The 24,894-nt window shown below is 41.9% G+C and overlaps 1 protein-coding gene across 3 annotated transcripts in view; it reads right to left on the reverse strand.

The window, feature by feature from the left end:
- Nucleotides 1–203: 203 nt before the first annotated feature.
- Sclt1 (sodium channel and clathrin linker 1) overlaps nt 204–24,894 on the reverse strand; it is a 68,060-nt gene continuing 43,369 nt past the window's right edge. For all 3 annotated transcript variants that reach the window (XM_070022085.1, XM_070022086.1, XM_070022087.1), the window contains exons 13-21: nt 24,674–24,772; nt 19,699–19,770; nt 18,689–18,763; nt 17,275–17,420; nt 15,140–15,332; nt 13,284–13,480; nt 4,546–4,624; nt 3,597–3,692; nt 204–691 (exon numbers count right to left, since the gene is read on the reverse strand). In XM_070022085.1, the coding sequence (XP_069878186.1) occupies nt 629–691; nt 3,597–3,692; nt 4,546–4,624; nt 13,284–13,480; nt 15,140–15,332; nt 17,275–17,420; nt 18,689–18,763; nt 19,699–19,770; nt 24,674–24,772 (1,020 nt within the window). In that variant the 3' untranslated portion in view covers nt 204–628. The remainder of the gene's footprint in view (nt 692–3,596; nt 3,693–4,545; nt 4,625–13,283; nt 13,481–15,139; nt 15,333–17,274; nt 17,421–18,688; nt 18,764–19,698; nt 19,771–24,673; nt 24,773–24,894) is intronic.

A 24,894-nucleotide genomic window follows, 5' to 3' on the forward strand; every position in this document is an offset into this window, starting at 1 on the left:
CCACAACTTCTATTATCTATCCACAACTACAACAGCTCAAAGCCATTGGCTCTTAAAATCTGCTGTGTGACTAGTAAGCACTGCCTTCTCTAGTACTAAAAACGTCCTAAACTCCTACTAAACATCAGGTTCTGTCCATCCGTGAAACCATGTGTGTCAAAATGAATCACAACCACTTGGCATCATTTGTGAAAACACTGGTTTATTACATGTGAGTTCACAGAATGGATACTTGAGAACTTTAAAAATGAGTTAGGAATAACAACTGGATATAAAATCTCCAAATCCTAAAACCTGAAATAACCAATTCACAAGTTTTCTTAAATTTTTTTTCCTCATGATTAGCATAGCTTGAAAACAGTGATGTTCTTCCAAGGGAAGAGGAGATTAAAACCGGACATGGGATGATGGCAGAGAGTTCCCACTGGATTTGTTCTCCACTGGAGCACTCGTGGCAAGCTCCATTCTCTTAATTACGGGAAACCACCGCGGATCTCCTCTTCACCACCCGCAGGCAGAGTGGAAAACGCCATGCACGCAGCCGAAGCCACGTCCTGCAAGTGCCATTTCCACTCATGCTAGTCCAACAGTGTCCCCAGTGCCATGCTGTCAGCGAACTACGAAAAGTTTAAGTATTTCCCAGATTCATCATGGAGGCTGCTTTTCTTCTCTGCACTGAAATCACACTGAGCTGAAATTAAAATAAACAATCAGTAAGCAGTTACTTTCGCTGTGGGAGTGTCAGGCTAGTACAGAGGACTGTGCAATGTGCTGCAATCGGTAGTTATCTGCAGTCTTACTGGAAGTCCTGGAAGAGGTCTGTGTTTGGTGTTCATTTCTGGTTTACTCCAGACTTCAGTGTCTGCATTACTTTCGAGAAATGTATGTCAAGAATGACATCCCATACTCAGAGGGGGTCACTCTAAATTCCCAAATTTATTTATTTCATAGGTGGATAAAAAAGCCATCTAGATCAAAGTTAATCAGAATATGCAGCATGAAAGGGTATCTTTCCCATCACCACCCGCAGTGCTTTTCACAGTCCTCTTCAGATACTGCTATTGTCAGCAGCATGTTTTTCTTAAACATTTTGAGATAGGATCTTCAATGCATAACCCTCCTGCCTCAGCTTCCTGAGTGCTGGGATTATAGGGGTGTGCGTGTGTGTGTGTGTGTGCGTGTGTGTGTGCGTGTGTGTGTGTGCTGGGATTATAGGTGTGTGTGTGTGTGTGTGTGTGTGTGTGTGTGTGTGTGTGTGTGTGTGTGTGTGTGTGTAAGTTCTGGTACCCGGCCTAGACTCTGTCCTTTAGCTCAAAGTTGGCACTCTACCACTTGAGCCACATCTCCACTTCTGGCCTTTTGCTGGTTAACTGGAGAAAAGGACCTCTTGGATTTGACTGTCCAGGTTGGCTTCAAATCATGATCCTCAGATCTCAGCCTCACGAATAGAAGCTAGGCTTACAGGTATGAGTCTTTTTTTCCCCCGAGTACTGGGGCTTGAACTCAGAGCCTTGCACTTTTTTGGCTTTCTTGCTCATGGCTGGTGCTCTACCACTTGAGCCATTCTTCTAGCCTAGCTGTTTATTGGTTATTTTGGAGATGGAGTCTGCAAGACTGGCTTTAAACAGCAATTCTGTAGATGTCAGACTCCTGAGTAGCTAGGATTACAGGCGTGAGCCATGGCACTCAGATATAACCAGTTTGTACATTTGTAGAGATATTCTAAAGGAGAACATACACACACGTATACATTTCTTTTTTTTTTAAATGATGAAGTCTACATTCGCTTTTCATCATGTCTTCTTCTAAATGGCCAGCCTTAGGAATAACTGTAGGTTGAAATACTAGACTGCTCTATGCTGTAAACTACACACTGTATCGAATGTCACTCTGTGAGCTGGTCTCTCACCACTGGTTACTTGGATGGGTTGACATCTTTACAATTAGAGATCGTGTTGCAATGTGTGTTGTACATACCAGTTGCCTCACCAAGTCATCCGGTGCGAGCGTGGGCCAAAGGTCATGCTCACTGAACAGTTCTGAGAGGCCTGATGGCCGTGCCTAGACACTGTCCAGGGGACACTCACATCCACAGAGTTGGGCCCACCGAATCATCACCGAATTTTATGATCTGATAGTAAAAATGGCACATGCATCACCTGCCATGCCTTCCCTGTAAAATCCCCTCGCCGTCTTGTCCACAGCATTGAAGCACTTTGTCTTTTCTCAACTTTGGCACTTTGACATAGGTTCAGGATACTGAACCTTTTTATTACTATGTGGCTTGAGGTTCCCCTGGGGAGCAAACTCCAGACCATGTGCATGCTCAGCAACCACTCTACCACTGTGTATCTCCTGACCTTTGTGACTAATGCAGCCCTGAGACTGTCGATGCTTATACTTATAAATCGTTTTGTAGAGGCTGCTGCACAGAAAGGTTTCACCTCACATATTGTAACAGTTGCCTTCTTGTCAGAAGAGTGCAGTGTGACATTCAATACAGCTCAGAGCTGCACTCAGAGCGGTGAGAGGCTGTCAGGAACATGGTGTGTCCAGGGCAGGCCGGGCCAGCTCAGCAGGCCCAGGGCTCTAACCACAGCCTCCACATGCCTTTGGTGCATAAGAGGAATGCCCTCAGAAGGATTCATTTTTAATAGCCAGTCTTGTCTTTAGAAGGGAATAGGAAAATGAGAGGATTTGGAGAAAACAAAGAGAAAAGACGAAAATGATAACGTCATGCGGAGTTTACCACAGGGTCCCATTTCCCAGAGGAAAATTAGCTCCAGGATACTGTCTGTGAGCTTTTATGCTCAAGGCTAATGCTTTACCATTTGAGTCACAGCTCCACTTCAGGCTCTTTGGTAGTTGATTAGAGAAAAGAGTCTCATAGACTTTCCTGCCTGGGATGGCTTTGAACTGTGATCCTCAGATCTCAGCCTCCAACAGATAGGATTACAGGTGAGAGCCACGAGTGCTCAGCAGGACATTTCTTTTTTGTAGGCAGAAAATGCTGAATGGCCACTGTTCATTTTTAAATAACATCAGAATGAAAGAAGAAAAGCTTAAAGTTTGTTATAGACAAATCTGTAATTACTGAGGGGGGAAAAAAAGCTTCAAAACCCCACAAAACAGTGTGGCAGAAGCTTGTCAGAGGGGAGTCAGTGAGAACGTCAAGAGGGAACGGTAGCAGCATCATTCCATCACGCAACTGGCTTAAAACTGTGCTCTTTTCACTACGGGAAGCTAGGTCGTTGGTTTAAAGGAGGTGTTTCCTTTGCCTTGTAATTTGCAAGGGTCGGCGTGTGCCAGCTGATCAGTGACGCACACCCCCGTCCTAGCTACCTGGGAGGCGGAGGCCGGGCTGCCTGAGCCCAAGGGTGGAGGTAGCAGAGGCAACGGCGAGACTTCGTGAAAAGGAATGAACCATCAAGGGTTGTACAGGACTATAAAGGACTATACTGAGTATAAACAGGTAAGAGACACACACACACACACACACACACACACACACACACACACACACACACACACACACGCACGCACGCACGCACGCACACACACACACACACACCCTCCCTCCCTCTGCTGTTCCCTACCTGCTGGGAAGCAGAAGCAGCTCTGTCTTCAGCCTGACTTAGTCGGCTCTGAAGTCTGTTGGCTTTTTCTTGATGTTCTAGAATTAACTTTTCATTCTGTTATGGAAAGGATTAAAAAAAAAAGTTAGGAATCCACGTGAGGGTTAGTAGTATAGTTCAAGTGAACATGCTCAACAAGTTTATACAAGGCTTCAGGTTAAAACCCCAGGAATGTGGAGAAAAAAAGAAATGGAGATTTTTTTTAATGGAATAATCAATGAAAACCCTGGACATAATTTTATTACCTATAAAACAAAAAAGAGCTGGGAGACAATGGCTCTATATCCTAGCTACTCAGCAGATTGAGATCTGCAGATCATGGTTCAAAGCCAGCCAGGTAGGACTGCCTATGAGATTCTTATCTCCAATTAACTATCAAAAAGATGGACGTAGAGGTGTGGCTCAGGCTGTAGAGCACTAGCCCTGAGCAAAGAAAAAGAAAAGCTCAGGGTTGCACCTAGGGCCTGAACTCAATCAACCCCAGGATTGGTACCAAGAAAACAACAACAACAAAACAAGAGCTGGGTCCAGTGGCTTATGTCTGTAACTCTAGCTCAGATGAGGCACTGATAGAAAAATTGTGGCTCAAGGACATCACTGGGCAAATGTAAGACAAAAAAGAAAAGTAGACTGGCAGCGTGGCTAAAAAGGAGAGTGCCTGCCTACTGGCACAAACCTGTGAAGAGCAACCAAACACAAGAGGGCTTTGCACTGTTCTTAAATGGCCTCCCCATCCTGCAGCTCAGGAAAGCCACTTGGTCAGAAGGTAAGAACAGGATGCTTTGTTTTGACTTGTTAACTTTGAAATCTGAGATGAATGGCTTGAAATGACCAGAGAGCTTGTGAAAATACAGAACCCGGGTATTCTGGCCTGGCGCACTTCTCCCCAGGGAGTCAGGCTGTGTCTCACCTCTACTATCTTTCCGTTTGCTATTTCCAGCTGGGACAGCAGCTCTTGCGTGTGAAGTTTCTGTCGACTCAGCTCGCTTCTGATGAGAGAGAGGTAGGAACACATTCATTTAATTGCCCCAAATCTAAAATTTGTAGGGAGCCGAGGCGAGACTCCGCCCACTTGGTGCTTGGCGGGACGCCTGGGCTGTGAATCTTTATTAATTTTAAAACAAAAATACCATCTTGATGTCCAAAATAAAGTTACCTAACACACCCTATCTTCATTCATTTCTTTATGTAATATACACATATGTGTATATGTGTATATCCTAGTACTTATTTGTATAAAAATTATTTGTATGTACAAATTATTGAACACACTTTAGTTAAGATGGTAGACTCCAGGCCGTGTATTTTGTTGTCATTAAAATCTTGAGTCCTGCTGTTGATGCACACCTGGAAATCTGCACACTCAGGAGAGGTCAGGCCGTCATGATTTCCAGGATAGCATGGCTGTGTCATGAGAGATCCAGTATCAAGAAAATTGTTTTTGTCATGATTTAAGAAATCACAATTTAGCCAGGTACTGGTGGCTCATTCCTATAATCCAACCTACTCAGGAGGATGAGATCTGGGGATCAGAGTTTGAAGCCAGCCAAGGTAGGAAAGTTCACGAGACTCCTATTTCCAATTAACCACCAAAAGCCAGATGTGGAGCTATGGTTCAAGTGGTACAGCACAACACTTGAATGAAAAGGGAGACCACCGGCCCTGAGTTCAAACAACAGGACTGACTCCACCCCTACCTTGGCAAAATAACTTGTACTATGTTGTAAAATTTTATACGTATTTTGCCACAATAAAAAAAAAGAAAGCAAACTAGCTGGGCACTGGTGGCTCACGCCTGTAATCTCAGCTTCTCAGGAGGCTGAGATCTGAGGACTATAGTTTCAAGCCAGCCCTGGCAGGTAAGACGATGAGACTCTCATCTTCACTAAACTACCAAAGAAGCCTCAAATGGAGCTGTGACTCAAGTGGGAAAGCACTAGCCTTGAGCAAAACAAGCTCAGTGACAGTGCCTAGGCCCAGAGTTCAGGTCCCAGAACAGGCACACACACAAGTGCATACACACATGGCACACACACACACACACACACACACACACACACACACACACACACACACACACACACACACACACACACACACACACACACACACACACACACAGAGCAAACTTACAAGGCTCTGGGTTCAAATAGTTATGTTAATAAAAGGAAAACAAAAAATACATATTTAAAGGTGTGAAAGTCTTCACTTTCATTATGCTGAGATATTAGGTGTTAAAAGTATATTCTTATTAAATATGCAGTATTATTAGGATTTCTCATAAGCAACTGAATAGACCTTTGTCTTGCTATTCTTGTTCTATCTGCCCAGAGTACTTTCCTGACATTTTTGTATACTGAGTTCACTGTACCTGTCAAGCCTCAGTTTAAATGCCACTACTTTTCTAGAACAGTCCAGCCCTCTAACGCTTCTTGCCTCATGCTGGCAACTATCAACTTCACTCTTCATTTTCCTCCTCTTACTTGAAACACCCTTAAATTACCTTGTTTACTCATTAGTTATCTTCTTAGTGTGTGTTTCTCTCCACTAGGATAGCTACTCCAAATAAGAGGCTACATCATACAGGACTAAAACACTGTCTTCATTTAGTAACAACATTTCCAATATCCTGCATCTGCTTTTCCAAAGGGTTTATAAGCTATCTCCTTTCATTTAAGAGAAGGCCATAACTGGGTGACTGCATTTGCAAACTAGACATCAAATAATACAATAAATCCATGAGACCACTGCTTCAAAATCAATGTGTTCTAAAGCGTTTTCTGTAATGAATGTTCCTACTAAGATTATTTATAAAATTATGTGAATATACTTAAAGCTACAAAGAAAGGGCCAAAATCTCCTTGTAACATTGAAGTGCTTACTTAGAATAAGACTGGCAGAATTGCAAAGCTACTGCAGTGGTGCCTGTTGCTTTCCTCCCATTGCGTCAAGGAGAGAAAAACGAGATGCAGATCAAGTCACTGCTGATGAACAGGAGAAATACTGGTGAGCCACCAGGCTTATGGTAGACCGTCAATACTCTAAAGAGCGGACAGTGTTGTGGGGTGCATCTGGAGGATTTGGGATTCTCCAGAGGAAGTGGTTTTACCGATGATACACGACGGGACAAGTGAGATTAGATGGACACAGGCAGGGAGGAAAAGCGCAGCTCTCCAGAGAAGGAAGGTCTGGAAGAAAGGGTCATCAATGCGTGAAGCACGAAGCTGAAAAATTCAGTGTGAATGGGACACAAAGTATTCAAGAAGGTGGGAGCTGGTCCAGAGTGGAAGATGCTGGCAGGGCAGGAAATGCACATCAGAAAAGATTTCTGAACCTCGACACAGCAGGCTGAGATTTATCCTGAATATACTGGAGAAATGCTGATATACTTTAACAAAGGAAGCAACATGACTCAACTTGAAAATCTGAGAATCTTGCTTATTGCAGCAGGAAAATATAAGACTTCTGCTAAACTAAGGAGTTTTGTAGTAATTCAAGTGACAATGTTGATAGCCAGAACTGTAGTGATTAGACAGAAATAGACAGGTTCCCATGAAATTTAGGAGGTGGAATAGCAATGATTTAGGCATATGAAGGTAGTTTAGGATGACACAATTTTGCTAAAGCAGCTGGGTAGGTAATATGCCATGCATGGAAATGGGAAATATAAAATAAACTAGGAGTTTGGGTAAGAGGTGACCATATTGTTTGCTGTAGCAATAAAATTCTGGTAGAGATGCTGTTTTATAAAGGTCAACACTAGATGTGTGATGATAATCGCTGGCCCCTTTCTGATGGTCTCCTGGAAGCTATGAAGTGTCTTCAATTCTGAAGAGCACTTGCATGCACTGTAACTGAAATGGAATGGTTCTGAGGTCATGGCTAAGACTTTGTTTACAATGCATCAGTCCTTTGGAAAATACTAAAATTCATTGAATAAAACAACAGAAGCAAAGCTTCCTTAATACATGAGGTAAGAGGCTTTAGGCCAATGTGTGGGCCATAAAAATGACTATAATTACTCCATCATTGTTATTTTCTTTTTAAAATTTTTTATTTTAATAAGTTTTTTATTGTAAAAATACTGTACAGAGGGGTTACAGTCACATGAGCAAGGGAATGAGCACATTTCCTATCGAGCACTGTTGCCTCCTCCTTTGTTTTCCCCTGCCATCTCTTCCCTCCCCTCTATCATTGTTATTTTCGAGACATGGATGAAGTAGGACGAGCCACACCAGTTCTGGTCGCTACAGCACCAGAAGGTTTCCTCAGTGCACAAGATCCCTACCACCCCACAGAGGAGCAAAGTACTGACACAAAGTGAACTATTCATTCCAGGATTTACAGGTCTGCGGCTGTAGCAGCGGTCTCCTCCAAACTCTCTCATGACAAATTAACACAGCCTATGCCAGATGTTTTTCTTCCTGTTGAATTATACCATAATATGCTTCAGTTACTTTTAGTAATTATGCATTTTGTAATCTGCCAGTACCTGCAGCTCCCTCTCATACTGTTAATTAAAAAAAAGAAGGCAGTCATGGCAGGCAAACATTAGAGATGTACAGCCAAGAAATTATGTTTTAGAAAGTGAAAAGAACTCCTTAGACTGAAATGCTGGATAGTCAACACACACACACAATCTGAAAACTGAAAATTTCAGAATAATGCTAACTAACCCTCTTCAGACATTGGACCAGTATACATATTGAGAGGGAGAAAGGAAGGGATGGAGGGAGGAAGATCAGTTGGTGAAACAAGAACAAATACTGCACATTGTATAATTCAATATTGTATGGAATAGCTTGTTTGTTTTTTTTTGGTAGTGCTGTGGTTATGTAAAATGGAAGGACATAAATGATAGTTTCTACTATAATTTGGTGAGTGCCATAAAAACCAGAATGAGCTCTTCACTGATTTTAAATGCCTTCATTACCATGAAAAAATTACTCATTTGTCATCCTTTGTTTTTCTGTATTCCTTTCACCTTACCCCCTACCAAGACACATTTGTACATTTATCTTTGAGATAAGGTCTACTTAATTGTTAGGTAATAACAAAGACAAAGGCTATCATCCAGGTGTTTTAAGGATATTCTTAATGAATACAACCTGATAGATCAAAGGGCAGTAGTACCTTTAAAAGGGGTATATTTAGGGGAAAACTTGGATGATTAGAACAGCAAAAGAGTACACTGTGAAGGAGGCGCCGAGGTACAACCTGGAAGGTTCATTTTTAAAGCTGTTAATGAGTACTTTGGATGTGAATGACAGAATGCATACCTCCATTATATGTGCAGATAAACCATTATAAAGCCATTTGTTTCCAATGCATCAAATGAGCCATTTGATTCTTTTAATATATTGCTTTGTTGCTTACTTCTAATATTATTAACAAAACATCTAATTAGTTGTACCACTGAATCACATTAAAAACAAAGCTATTTTTCCTTTTGTTTTGTGCTGATACTGGGCCTTGGACTAACTTGGGACGGAACCCATGCTATTGCTTCCTTGAGCCACAGCTCTATTGCCAGTGTTTTGCCAGTTAATGGCAATAACACTCTCTATGATTATCTACTGGGAACTAGCTTTGAACCTCAAACCTCAGATCTTAGAATCCTGAGCAGCTAGTATGCAGGCATGAGCCATGGGTATCTGGCCTCAAAGCTACTTCTCAGGACAGCACAGGAGCCTTTTCCAAAGATACAGAAATGCATATAGCAGCTAATCTCAAATACTATGGAATGCCAAGTATACATTAGACTGTTACTATCCAATAAGAACATTATTGTTGTGTGCCCAGCATCACCTTTGTGACGCCCATTTTCATTGTACTAGGGGTAAATTTGTGTACATCAGAACAATAAATGTTTAGGGCTGGCTCTGTGGCTCAAATGATGATAGCGAGTGTATAGTGCCCGGCCCTGAATTTAAACCCTAGCATCTCAAAAAAATCAGGAAGGAGGGTTGCTGTAAGTGGCTTATTTCATGGATTCTTTCTCTCAGCAGGCTGTCCTTTCATGATGTTAAAGTATACATTCTTTTTATGGAAAACTGATTTCAAAAGATTTCTGGAATGTCATTGTGACTCCAACAAGCAGGCCATAGACAAAGTGGAAACGGAATCTAAGGACACAGAGTGTGGTCTTGAACCGAGCAGGACACAGAGTCTGGTCTTGCAATAGAGCAGGACATAGAGTCTGGTCTTGCAATGGAGCAGGACACAGAGTCTGGTCTTGAACCGAGCAGGACACAGAGTCTGGTCTTGCAATGGAGCAGGACACAGAGTCTGGTCTTGCAATAGAGCAGGACACAGAGTCTGGTCTTGCAATGGAGCAGGATACAGAGTGTGGTCTTGAACCGAGCAGGACAGAGAGTCTGGTCTTGCAATGGAGCAGGACACAGAGTCTGGTCTTGCAATGGAGCAGGACACAGAGTGTGGTCTTGAACCGAGCAGGACACAGAGTCTGGTCTTGCAATGGAGCAGGACACAGAGTCTGGTCTTGAACCGAGCAGGACAGAGAGTCTGGTCTTGCAATGGAGCAGGACAGAGAGTCTGGTCTTGCAATAGAGCAGGACAGAGAGTCTGGTCTTGCAATGGAGCAGGACAGAGAGTCTGGTCTTGCAATAGAGCAGGACACAGAGTCTGGTCTTGAATAGAGAGGTCACAGAGTCTGGTCTTGAACGGAGCAGGACACAGAGTCTGGTCTTGAATAGAGAGGTCACAGAGTCTGGTCTTGAACGGAGCAGGTCAGAATCTGGTCTTGAACGGAGCAGGACACAGAGTCTGGTCTTGAACGGAGCAGGAAACAGAGTCTGGTCTTGCAATGGAGCAGGACAGAGAGTCTGGTCTTGCAATGGAGCAGGACACAGAGTCTGGTCTTGCAATGGAGCAGGACAGAGAGTCTGGTCTTGAACGGAGCAGGACACAGAGTCTGGTCTTGCAATGGAGCAGGACACAGAGTCTGGTCTTGCAATGGAGCAGGACACAGAGTCTGGTCTTGCAATGGAGCAGGACACAGAGTCTGGTCTTGAACCGAGCAGGACACAGAGTCTGGTCTTGAACGGAGCAGGACACACACTGCAGAGGAACAGACACCAGGATATGGAAGAATGTGAAGGCAGGCAGGCAAAGGAGGCATTGTCTCTCCGAGTGTCTCAACTAATAGAGCTATGAGAGGAGCTACGGAAGGTTGGAGGAGAGAGGAGAAAAGTCAGCAGGGAAAGAATACACAGAGCAACTGCTCCAGGCTTTACAGGCTTATTATGTGAATCTATGGCTTTTTAGTGCTGGAGTCCCAACTTGGAGCACTGCACCTGTGAAGGCAGGTGCTCTACAAGCCCTGCAGGATCACGGGACCACACATGAAGGCTGCATGTGTTTCTAGCCACCGTAGGTTGAGGAGCAGAAGGGACAGAGAGGACAATGCGTTGTACATAATCAGGCTGTCTGTGGACAAGGAAGCAGAAGGCAGAGATTTGTAACCTAACAACGGTGTGCCTGCAAAGATAAATATATCCTATGCTCTTTTCTGCCTGACTTGTCTCTTTAGTACTATAATTACTAATCACATATTACACTTAATTTGTCATATTTACTATTCATCTACTTTAGAATGAAGATTCAAATGAGAGCAGGATCTTTTTCAATTTTGGGATTTTAAGGTGGGCCTCGAGCTTGTGACGCGAATGCGCTGCCTCCTTTGGCTTTCCAGTGTGCACCCTGTAACCAGCTGAGGGCTCAGGGGCGTCCTCACCTCTGTGCGGCTCTCTCTGTCGCCACTGGCTGGCTGTTACCTAACAGCTGTGGTAAAGCACTGGACGCTTAGTACATTACTTTCATCTTTAAACTGGAAATACTAATTTCTTGTCCACTAAAAAATAAACTTGCTTTTTAGCAGTACTGGAGACTGAATTCAAGGAGGGCCTGTTGTTTGCTAGGCAGAGGTTCTACCATTTGAACCATGTCTCAAGACCTTTTGTCCCCAGTCCTTTTTTCAGATAAAGTCTTGAATTTTTGCTAGGTACTGGACTTGACTGCTGTCCTTCTGTCTTTCTCTCCCAATCAGTGGGGACAACAGGCGTGGGCTTCCACACTGGGTTGTTTCTGAGAAAGGGACTGACTTCCTGACCTTTTCTAGGACTGGCCTTGAATGTGATCTTCCTGCCTCTGCCTCTAAAAACACCTTGAGTAATAAGAACACTGGAAAATATGATAAATGAAACTGGGTACATGTAAGGGCGTAACAATAAGAAGTACTGTAAATGTCCTAGTATAGACAATTGCAATTTGGACAGGTGAGATGCAGAACTGGAGGAAGAGCAGCACAGGCTCTGACAGAGAGATAAAGATAATGTAAGAGTATATTCTTTCCTTTTCTTTTTTTTTGAGATAGAGTCTCACTACTACTCACTCTGAAGGCTGGCCTCAAACTTGTGACTTTCTTTTCTCAACCTCCCAAATGCTGAGATTATAAATATACACCACTACATATGGCCAAGGATTAATACATTTTAAATAAAAGAATTTGAAAAGATCACAAAATTAGGTGCTTAAACCATCATCCTCAGTCAGGAAAGTCCACCAAATTCTCCAATTAACCACCTAAAAACTGGAAGTGGAGCTGTGGCTCAAAGTGGTAAAGCACTAGCATTGAGCAACAAAGCTTAGGGACTGAACCCAGGCCCTGAGTTCAAGACCCATGCTTGACAGAAAAAAGAAAAAAGTCATTTGCTGAACACTTAGGATAGACACTCTAATAGCCTTCCAGGGAGCTCCCAGCCCACAGCCAGAGGCTCCCATTCATTTACCACAAAGTCCAAATTTTTCCTAATGAAGTGTTCAACAGCTTTGCTAACAGTACTAGAGAGCAGCCTTTTTACATTTATCAGACAAAATATTATACATGCTATATCTTCATGTGTTTATGAAATGTGTGAAATAAAATACACAGGATTTATTTTGATTAAATTTTTTTGTAGTTTAATAAGTATTTGCTAAATAAAAATATAAGTACAACAGGCTGGGAAGGTGGCTCAGTGGCAGAGTGCTTGCCTTGCATGCCTGAGGCCCTGGGTTTGATTCCTCAGCACCACATAAGCAAAAAGAAAAAAGCCGGAAGTGGCGCTGTGGCTCAAGTGGTAGAGCGCTAGCCTTGAGCTGAAGAGTTGAGGGACAGCGCCCAGACCCAGAGTTCAGGCCCCACGACCAGACCCCCCCCCCCAAAAAATATATATATAAGTACAAGATCCAGAATTATACTTTTCTATAAAAAGATTATAGCAGGAACATCAAACTACAGGCTTAAATAATTTCTTGTATAAAACATAACCAAGCAGGGTGCTGGTGGCTTGTATCTGTAATCCTAAACACTCAGGAGGCTGAGAGCTGAGAATTGTGGTTCAAAGCCAGCCCAGGCAGGAAAGTCTATTAGACGATTAACTCCAACTAACCACCAGAAAATTTGAGGTGGCTCTGTGGCTCAAAGTGGTAGAGTTCTAGTCTTGAGCAAAAAAGCTCAGGGACAGCGCCTAAGCCCAGAGTTCAAGCCCCATGACTGAACCCACCCCCCCCCAAAAAAAAAAACCCAAAACAAGGCCTTCCCATCCCCCCATAACCAATCCTTAAGCAATTACTGAGTGGACTCACTTTAAACTGCTGATTCTAATCTCTGAATTTTCAGTCAGTTTCTTGGTTTCTTCCCTCCACCTGTTGGCTGCTTTCTGCTGAGTTATTAAGAGACGCCTCAGCTCAGTAGTAGCATTTCGATTACTGTCTTCCATCTCCCGCAACTGAACTTCAAACCCATGCTGCTTTATTGAAAATTCATGCTCCATTGTACTGATCTAAGGAAAAAAATTAGTATTATTTTAGGAGCTCTACTGATAAATGTATACAAGAAGAATAAGGAACTGTGCTGTCTAAAATTTAGAAATGTTTGGGTAAGAAAGCTATGTAAGAAATTAAGATTACAGGGGCTGGGAAGGTGGCTCAGTGGTAGAGTGCTTGCCTTGCATGAGGCCCTGGGTTCAATTCCTCAGCACCACATAAGCAGAAAAGGCAGGAAGTGGCGCTGTGACTCAAGTGGTAGAGCGCTAGCCTTGAGCTGAAGAGCTGAGGGACAACGCTCAGGCCCAGAGTTCAGGCCCCATGACCGACAAAAAAAAGAAAAAAAAAGAAATTAAGATTACACTCAGTCTTTATCATGAAGATTTAACCTATAACATAAATTTTGCAAAACTAGAAATCATGATGACTAATTTTTTTGTAATACTTCAAAAAATGCATCTCTTCAATATGTCAGCAGAGAAGATATATTCTATGTAACCTAAAATTGCTTTTTATCTCCACTTAACTTCTGTTGCCAGAATCCAGTGTTCATGTTCAGACTTAGGTCTTTACTCAAGCCATTTTTATTTCATTTTTGTTTCACATTGTTTCTGGAAGTACTTTGTAAAGTTATAGTCATAGACTTTCCTGTCCGAGCTGGCTTTGAACCATGTTACTAGGATCTAGCCTCCTGAGTAGCTAGGATTATAGGTGTGAGCTACAAATGCCCCAAAGAACCACTCTTTACAAAAATTTCCTGGAATGGAGACAGACAGGAAGAGCCTATGTTTCTTGAAAGCAACTTAATTACGGCAATGTGTTCCTTACCACCAAAGCAGTAAGTGCATCAGAAAGGAGGAGAAAGGAGAAATTAAATGAGAGAGAGGTAGTTTTTTTTGACTGTCATGGGGCTTGAACTCTGGGCCTGAGCACTGTCCCTCAGCTCTTCAGCGCAAGGCAAGTGCTCTACCACTTGAGCCACAGTGCCACTTCTGGTTTTCGGATAGTTTATTGGACTTTCTAGCCTGGTCTGGCTTTGAACCACGATCCTCAGATCTCAGCCTCCTGAGCAGCTAGGTTGCAGGTGTGAGTCACTGGCACCAGGTGAGAGTGATGTTTTTTAAGACAAAACTTCTGTTCTGCCTCCTCTTCCTGCCATGCTGTCTTTAAGCTAAAGCATACTGGTGCAAGGTCCTCTCAGAGGAAGCCTGGGAGAAGATCAAGGTTTGCGAAGCTGTAACAGGATGAGGGCATTTTATGAAGTTATCTAATCAATAGTTTTGCTAATGATGCCTAAATGATTTTGACAGGACTGCAGAAGTGTGTGTGTGTGTGTGTGTGTGTGTGTGTGTGTGTGTGTGTGTGTGTGTGTGTGTGTGTGTGTGTGTGTGTGTGTGTGTGTGTGTGTGTGTGTGTGTGTGTGTGTGTGTGTGTGTGTGTGTGTGTGTGTGTGTGTGTGTGGAGAGAAAGAGGGTAGGAAAGAATTGTTTGTGTTTGTGGAAGACAGGGAAAGTAGGCTTGCCAAGTTCTCACATATAGAAATGACTGGTAATATTTTGAATTATGATTTAATACTATCTGACAAGACAAAAAAAGGCCTTAGAATGTTTCACTAGGTCTAAATATTTTCTGTACTGTTATTTTCCCAAGATATATGACTATAGTCTTAAAAATACCTTTAATTTGGCCTTCTTTTGAGCTTCCAATGCAATCTTTCTTAACTCCTCAGTCTCCTTCTGTAACTGTTCATTTTCCTGTTGAAGTCTCAGCCTCTGTTCACTGACGAAGCCACAGTTCTCTCTTTCAGACTCAATTACAGTTTGAAGGGTCTGAATCATCTCATGGGAACGTGATATCTCTTCTGAGGAACTGATGAAAGGAAAGCAAAACAAAACAAATAATCTTTACTCCTAAGTGTAGCTAAATTAAACTGCTACCATTCATCTAAAGCAGCAATATGACATTTCCCTCAAATTAGATAAATATTTATTTCCTTGGTTTTTTTTTTTTTTCATTTTTTTTGTTGTTGTTGTTTGGTCATAGGACTTGAACTCTGGGCCTGGGCGCTGTCCCTGAGCTCTTTAGCTCAAGGCTGGCGCTCTACCACTTGAGCCAAAGTGCCACTTTCGATTCTCTGGTGTTTATTGGAGATAAGAGTCTCATGGACTTTGCTGCCTGGGCTGGCTCTGAACTGTGATCCTCAGATCTCAGCCTCCTGAGTGGCCAGGATGACAGACAAGAGCAACGGGCACCCAAATTCATTTCTTCCTTATCTCTGAAAAAAAGTGTAAACATGAAAATAAAAATAAGCTTCAAGAATGCAAGGAAGTGAGAAAGTGTTCAGTTTTCTCTAGATAGGAAAGAAAACAGCAGGTTCATTCTAGAAATGCACATTCAGGAACGAGAGAAAGTAAGACGTTTTCTGTGCCTACACCCTTTAGGAAATATATGAGAATTTTCCCTGGACCAAAACTTTATGATTGTTAAGTTTCTTGAAGTTTCACGGACTTCTCCTTTCACTTAATTCAAACGCCCACCCTGCAGAGCTACCGTGTAAATGAGAACACCTGTGGGATGTCTCCACTCAACACCAACCTAAGGGCAGGCACACGCAGCACTTACTGCGCTTAAGAAAATTCCTCATGGAAAAGCCAGTTTCTCCCACCTGCTTTCTTTAGAAGTAATCATGAGACTATCTCAAGAGATCACTGAAAATTATACATTGTATTTGTGAAGCAAATTCGCAAAATCTCCTTTTGAAAAAAGATTAACTAGCTTAGATATTAATATATACTTCAGAGAAATAAAATTGTTTTCATTATAAAACACATCTGAAAACCATGTATAAAGATTGAGAATTCAAGCAATCTAAGTAAGTTTTTACTGTCCCAAGTAAATGTTAAGTTTAACATGAAAAGCTTAAAAAAAAAAACAAACCCCTAAGCAAATCAGGTGCCAGTGGCTCAAGCCTATAATTTTAGCTACTCAGAAGACTGCGATACAGAGGACTGAAGTTCAAAGCCAGCCCAGGCAGAAAAGTGTGCAAGATTCCATCCCCAATTAAGCAGAAAAATGTTGGAGTGAAGGCTCAAGCTCTAGAGTAGGAGTAGTGATCAAGAAAGGTGAGTGAGAGTTTCAGGTACTAAGACCAAGCTCCGCACTAGCCCAAGAAAACAACACAAAACCATCCAGAATTGATATGCCAGACTGATGCAACTGATGCACTATAAGCTTATCATTTTAATAGATAATAATTAAAAAATGATGGGTTATTACCGACTACTCAATACCAAAATAAATATACTCAGTATAAACAAGACAAAAGCAATACTTCAGCCGGGCACTCAGGAGGCTGAGATCTGAGGATCGCGGTTCAAAGCCAGCTCAGGCAGGAAAGTCCCTGAGACCCTCACCTCCAATAAACCACTAGAAAACCAGAACTGGTGCTGTGGCTCAAATGGTAGAACACTTGCCTTGAGCTGAAGAGCTGAGGGACAGCGCTCAGGCCAGAGTTCAAACTCCATGACCAACAAAAAAACAGAAAAAAAAAAAAGCAATACTTAATAAGTCCAATAATATAGTTAGCTATAGTATAAAAAACAATCTAATGAACAGTCTAACTTCTAGAAACTATAAATTTAAAATCAATAGTATACTACTGCAATTTTCTTCCTGAAAAAATTAGCTTTCAGAAATAATCATGATTAGTGTGAAAAAACTATATTTGGTGTTTTCAATTTAAGAATCCTACACTAAACAAGAAAACCCACCCAAAATCATGCGGTTTGTGAAGATGCTAAAGAAAACATACTTAATTTCAAGCTGCTTTATTCTATTTTCCGCTCTCTTCAGGCTCAGCTGAAGGTCATCCTTCGAGCGCTCTGCAGCAAGGCATCTATGGTGCATCTCTTCCAGCTTTCTGTAGTCCTCTTCACTCCCTCTGCCTTCACGGTAGGCCTGTGGAAAGGCTGACAGTCTGTGAGCTTATGGAAGGATAATGCCGCTACACACTCTTCAGTTTAGTGGGAGAAATGACAGTCATCAGCCATCATGTGCTCGTCTGCCACGAGACACATCCACCAGTAGGCAGGTTGTTCAATCTTACAAAATAAAGTGCTGAAAACCTAAACATAATGGTGAATTTTTTCAAATTATTCATTCCTACTATGAACTATTAAAATAAAATTGTAAAGCAGCTGAAGCTAGAAAACTGTCTTGTCTTTAAAAATAACCATTGGTGCTGGGTACCAGTGACTCACACCTGTAATTCTAGCTACTTAAGAGGCTGAAATCTGGGGGATTGAGGTTTGAAGCTAGCCAGGGCAGCAAAGTCTACAGAGAGTTTGTCTCCAATTAATTAGCAATCATGGTTTAAGGGATGGTACCAGAAAATGAATGACCATAAACAAAACACAAACCAAATAAAAGTAACCAGCAGCCATTCTTTGATGAACAGCCTTCAATTCTCTAATGCAACACTTAGAAACAAAGAACTGTTTGCACGTGATCCACCTGGGTCATGTCTAGCTGGGGTGGAGGCCTTAACATCACGGCAGCAACTTACAGATGGCCTAATCCCAGTAGGAACCGGCATAACACTCAACAGGAAAAGACAAAGTAAGCTTTGAGCAAGGAACAGCAGTATTTTATAAAAGTCTTTGCTTGGCACCAGCTGCTCAAAACCAGTAATTCTAGGAGGCTGAGATCTGGGGATCAGTTGGAAGTCAGTCTGGGCAGGAAAGTTAGTGAGACTCTCATTCCCATTTAACTAACATTCTATCACAAGTAGTAGAGTGCTGGTCATGATAAAAAAAAAACAAAAACAAACAAAAACAATAAACACCTCAGGGACAGCGCCCAGGCTCTGAGTTTAAGCCTTAGGATTTATTTTTATTATTTACAAATATGGTTATTCTTGGAAAGAAATGTACTCAGGCAATGCTATTATTTAAATAGACACTGAATATATTCCAAAAATGTAAAAATGAATGTGTCTGCTTCAAAATACATTTTATGCACATATGGACATGTCTGAAATAAAACTCCCTCATATAACTGGTTGATGCTAATAAACATGTTTAAGAAAAAGAGAAAGAAAATAGAAAACACTTACCAGGAGGGCCCTTATAAATGTAAGGGTGGCTAGTAGACAGTGTGATGGGGCAGACAGTGATTCTGAGTATCTGAACTTGGTTTTGGTAGCTACATTTGCTTTTCCTTTTTACCTTTTCTAGTTCTTCTTCCACAGCCTTTTTCCCCCTAATGGCTCGTTCGATTTGGCCTTGTTTTTCATCACATTCCTATAAATTCAAGTCATAATGCAAATAAATACATTTGGTAAAACTACTAAAAATGGGAGAGACAGAATAAAATGCTTTGTCTGTAACCAGTATCACATGTACCTGGTCAACAAGGTAGTGACATAGTAGTGACAGAGCTACCTGAACCAGGCCGTCAGAAACTACACAGACTGGAAAGTGACCCAAGGGAAGCACATAGCTTAAATGTGCACACAAGCAGCTACAAAAGTCCTAACATTCTTTATTGGCCTGGGCACAAAACATTTATGCTGAAAAAGTTTTATTTATTTTGTGGCCTCGTGCTCCTGCGTGGCTTTTTTTGCTCAAGGCTGGTGCTCTGCCAGTTGAGCCACACCTCTGCTTCTGGCTTTGGGTGGTTGAGATAAAGGCCGCTCAAAATTTTCTGTCCCAGCTGAATCCTTCGATCTCAGCCTCCTGAGTAGGTAGGGTTACAGGTGTGAACCACTGATGCTTGCCTGCTTAAAAGTTTTAATCAGTAAACTTATGAAATATATATCAACTAATCAATAAAATTTAGTACTCTGCTGGTGATACTAAAAGCTAAAAATCATTCCAATGATGACTTCTTCACAATTAGTTGTTATTTTGTATTTATCTCTGATAATGAGTACAACTATTTCTCTTTACTAATTGTGACTCACGCTCTGGGTGAGCCTGCCCTGCTGACAAATGTACTACTGATATTATTCAATCAGCGTTTCCAGTCTTCATAGAAAAAGTCTATTTAATGTCATTTAATTTTTTTTTTTGGGGGGGGAGGGTAACTGGGGATTGAAAGCAGGGTCTCACACTTGCCAGGCAAGTGCTCTATTGCTGGAGTCATGCCTTAAACCAAGTTTCAAAATTTTAAAGTGAGCTTCTACATTGTGACCCCAAATTATTATTTAGAGGAAATATTCAGTCTTCTGGCATACCATTCGAAGAGCTGAGAGTTCTTCCATTATTTGAGAAATCTGTACCTCACAGTGCTTTTTTGTACTTTCAACCTGAAAATTAAGATGTTACACATTTAGATAAGGAATGAAAATAATTAGGATATTTTTATTAAGCTTAGCATTTTCAGGCAATAAAAGAACTTAAGAATTGTCCTGATCTGGGTGTAACTCAGGAGGTGGATACAGGATGGTCTTGAGTAGTTGCTACAATGTATTTGAAATGAAAACAAAATGGAAAAAACAAAAACCAAGAATAAGAAAAGCAAAATTTGTCATGAGAAGGAAGTGAGCAAGCTGCCACATCCACAAGACAGGGGTGTTTTGGAAGCTCCAGCATCCTTACACTGCGACATGAACTCTGTTTTCAAATAGGGTATTTCTGCTAGTATTTTAACATTATTAGAAACAAAGACTAAGAAAATCTTAAATAATTTAAATTAATTCCTTTAAAACAACAAGGTCAGAATCTAGTAGCATATGGGTTTACAGAGAAATAAGAGTGATAAAAATGTCACCTCGGGCTCAGCAGGAGGCAGGGAGTCTCCTATCTGCTCTGTATCAGCCTGGTGAGTAGGCAGGCTTCACACAGGCTCTGCCTGGAAGACAACGCTGCGCCTTGTGGGAGAGTGAAAAAAGCCCGCCAAGTCCTACTTGTGAGGAAAAGTGTGAGCTTGCAGAGCCTCGATCAGCATGGGACTGCGGCGGAGCACAAGGCAGGAGCCCTGCAAAACCACACCGCACTTTGGGTTCACAAGAGACTCCTTTCAGAATCACATTACATCCTGGTGCTACACAAATTTCTTTTAAGGGACTCTGTTCTAAAAATGAGTTAAACATCTTTGAAAACAGTATATGCTGAGGATATTTTGAAAAATTAGACACATCTTGTCAGAATGGCTGCATGTCAACAATCTTTTCTAAAAGCCTGGTCTTGCTTTGTAAAGGTCTGGGAAATGTTGTCTGTATATGTCAGTGACTTCTAGGACAAAAGGCTTTGGGAATTTTCTAGTACTGTACAAAAAGAACTAATTTCCTTCCTTCCTTCCTTCCTTCCTTCCTTCCTTCCTTCCTTCCTTCGTTCCCTCCCTCCCTCCCTCCCTTCTCTCTCTCTCTCTCTCTCTCTCTCTCTCTCTCTCTCTCTCTCTCTCTCTCTCTCTCTCTCTCTGTTGTGGGAAATGCTGTTTGTATATGTCAGTGACTTCTAGGACCCAAAGGCTTTGGGAATCTTTCCTTTCCTTTTTCCTTTCCCTCCCTCCCCCCTCCCTCCCTCTCTTCCTTTCTTTTTCTTTCTTTGTTGTGGGACTTGAATTCAGGGCCTAGGTGCTATCCCTGACTGACCTGAGCTCTTTTGCTCAAGGCTAGTGCTCTACCACTTTGATACACAGCTCCTCTTCCTGTTTTTGCCTGGTTGGCTTCGAACCTTGATTCTCAGATCTCAGCTACCTGAGTAGCTAGATTACAGGTATGAGTCAGCACTGCCAGGCTATTTTTTTTAAATAAGAAAATTTGGCAGAGCTTTACTGAATAAGCAACAGACAGACAAGCAGACAAGGAGAAAGGCAGAGGCTCACTCTAACGGAGGTGTGGGTGCTCACAAAGGAGAGTAAAATCTATTTTAAAAATAGAATGTGTGCAACATTATTAACTTTATGTGGTTAATTAACATGAGCTTTTTGAAGGCTTACCAAATATTACACGTGGCCCAGTCTGAGGCTCTAATTTAGGTTATAATCTGGTGTGTATTTGTTATAGTGATGCTGGCAAATTCAGTTGAATTAAAAGTATTCATAATTTTTTCTGAGACTCAGTAGTGAACGGGGCTGAAAGGGCCTAGGGTTAGCACCTGATGACACACAATTGGAAACTCCACAGTAGGTGAACAAACGCAGTTGCTGTGAGGCGGTTCAGGGTTGGGCTCTTTAGCATACACAGTGATGGAGCCCCTCTCTAAACCCACTCTCATTTTCTTTCCACAAACACTTCATTCTATAGTTTTGTAAGTAGTACAGAAAATTATCAACCAAATAGGAAGGCAAATTAGCAAGAAATAGGAATAGAAAAGACTGATGTTGCCATCCATGATTCAAAATCAAGTCAAAAATGTTTTACTTCTTTACAAATTTGGTATCTTCAAAAGCTACCTTAAGAATTAGCTATTTCCATGCTAAAAAAATAAGCTTTGTCATAAATTTGTTCAATTTTGTAGCCAGATCAGAAATATGTGAACACATGTTCATTGTGTTTGGTCAATAAAAATAAACATAAACACCATGCCAGGAGGAGCAGGATACAGAGAAGCCAAGGGAACACAAGAGGAAGGGACCAGATGGGACTGAAACCAGAGGAGCCCAGGAAAAAAGGAACAGATATCCTGACCTTCAGATGCCATGGTAGAGCTAGTGACAAAACAAACATGATTCAACTTAGAAGGCAGGTAAAGCTCAGGTTTGCAAAGATGTTTAAGATGAACACAGAGGGGGCTGGGAAGGTGGCTCAGTGGTAGAGCGCTTGCCTTGCATGCATGAGGCCCTGGGTTCGATTCCTCAGCACCACATAAGCAAAAAGAAAAAAGCCGGAAGTGGCGCTGTGGCTCAAGTGGTAGAGCGCTAGCCATGAGCTGAAGAGCTGAGGGACAGCGCCCAGGCCCAGAGTTCAGGCGCCACGACCGGACCCCCACCCCCCAAAAAAAAGATGAACACAGAGATTACACACCTGAAAAACTACAAGGAAATAATTAAAAGATGACTGTAAAATAATCCTCAAGACCCGGAACCTAACCTTAAAAATCAATGTGAATTTACCTTAGAAATAGGTTGCTAGTATCAGCATAGCATTTTTTTTTTTTTTAGGGTCCGGTCGTGGGGCCTGAACTCTGGGCCTGGGCGCTGTCCCTCAGCTCTTTTAGCTCAAGGCTAGCGCTCTACCACTTGAGCCACAGCGCCACTTCTGGCTTTTTTCTTTTTGCTTATGTGGTGCTGGGGAATCGAACCCAGGGCCTCTGGCATGCAAGACAAGCACTCTACCACTGAGCCACCTCCCCAGCCCAGCATAGCATATTTTGATGAAACATTAAAAAGTGTAAGAATTATTGTATGTCAAGAGTATTTTGGGCTATGGTCCAAGTACCTGTACTTTCAACCCCAACATAAAGTGGGGCTCTTACGAAAGGGTATATAAAGATTAGCAATAAGAAGACCAAGGCTTTACTTTATACGATGCTAAAATTAGCTAATTTATGTATGCATGCATGCTAGTAATGGGATAATAGGGTTTGAACTCAGCTCTGGCACTTGCTTAGCTTGCTTGCTTGACTGGTATTCTACCACTTGTACCATGTGAGCCACATTTCCAGCCTGGCTTTTTACTTGTTATTTTGGAGATGAAGTTGTATAGCGTTTTCAGGCTGACTTCAAACATCAAACCTCTGGACTTCAGCCTTTTAAGTAGCAAATATTACAGGCATGAGCCACAGGGGTAGACAAAAAGTTAGCATTTTTACCTTTGGAAATTAGCTAATTTTACTCACTGACAAGTATGAACACTAAACACCAGGGACTGTTCTGAGACACACACTGTTACACCATGGCGATGTGGATGGTATACACGCATACCGTCACATTATGGCACAGTGGGCAGTGTACACACGTGCTGTTACACCATGGTGATGTGGGCGGTGTACACATGTACTTTTATACCTTGTCGACGTGGATAGGGTACCTGCACACTGTTACCATGTTGACGTAGACAGTGTACACACACACCGCCACACTATGGCACAGTGGGCAGTGTACACACGTGCTGTTACACCTTGGTGATGTGGGCGGTGTACACGCACACTGTTATATCACGTCGACATGGACAGCGTGCACGCACACTGTTAACACTATGGCACAGTGGGCAGTGTACAGGTGTGCTGTTACACCATGGTGACGTGGGAAGTGTACACCATACACCATGTTGACAAGGATGGTGCACATGTACACGGTGTGGAAGGGTACATGCACACCGTGACACTAGGGCACAGGGGGCAGTGCACTTGCACAGTGTGCTCTAGCATCTCACCCGTAAACCCACCAGATATCATTTCTACACATTTAGGCTGTGTAGTACAGTCAAAACGTAAAGCATGTGATGTACTGAATCCTAAAGGCACAGTGTTAAGTACCTGTGTACCTAAACACATCTACACTAGAAAAAAATACAGTAACAATACTTGGCAAACTTCCAGCCCCAATGCAATCTTTAAGACCACTGCTATACAATCTCCTTTCACTAAAATGCCATTTGTGGCCAATGGTTGTGATATTTTCTAAGAAATACCTCTCTGGGCAGAAACATGTATTTTTCTTTTTACAAAACATAAGCAGTGTACAGTAGCTTTTTAACAATAAAATCTCTACCAGTGAGCTGTGTGGGAGAAAGCAAACATATTAACTTCATTGAATTAAACTGTCATTACTGAAAAACACTCAAGATTTTAGTCTACTTAGAAAATGTAGGAATGAAAAATTACAGGTATGAAAAAAAATACCGTCCAGTGAAAAACTACACACAGCACATTCACTGTTCTACAGAGTTCATTTTAAAGGAAAGAAACATTAGCTTTTCGCCATTTTCATTAATAATTTTCCAGTCTTTGTGAATATATACACAAATATTTTAAAGTATTTAAAGTATTTCTTTAGCATTCATTCTTTAGTTGGGACTACACTTTAACTTTAGTACTATAAGTAAAACCCATTATGAGCTGGGGTACTGGTAGCTCACACCTGTAATCCTAGCTACTCAGGCGGCTGAGATCTGAGGATTATGGGTCAAAGTCAGCAGGAAAGTCCATGAGACTCATCTCCAATTAGCCACCACAGGCCCTGAGTGTAAGCCCTAAGACTGACCAGCCTTCCCCCCCTCCCCTCCAAAACAGAAACAAAAACAGAAAGAAAAACAAAACCCTTACGTCTTTCTTGGACTTTAAGTCACCATCTTGTATCAGCTGACAAATTGTTTTTTTCATTTTCTCTATCTCTTCTTCTTTTTGTTTGTCCTTGAGCAGAGCCTTCAGAATCAGAGGTTACACTATTATTTGTAAAGCCAACAGGTCAAAACCCTACCTGCTTTCTCTAAAGTGAATATCTGTAAAATGAGTGAACATCTGAATTTCTGGAAGGTAAAATATTG

The sequence above is a fragment of the Dipodomys merriami genome, unplaced genomic scaffold (genome assembly GCF_024711535.1).
Source record: "Dipodomys merriami isolate MVZ:Mamm:240054 unplaced genomic scaffold, mDipMer1.0.p SCAF_15, whole genome shotgun sequence".
Classification (NCBI taxonomy): domain Eukaryota; kingdom Metazoa; phylum Chordata; class Mammalia; order Rodentia; family Heteromyidae; genus Dipodomys; species Dipodomys merriami.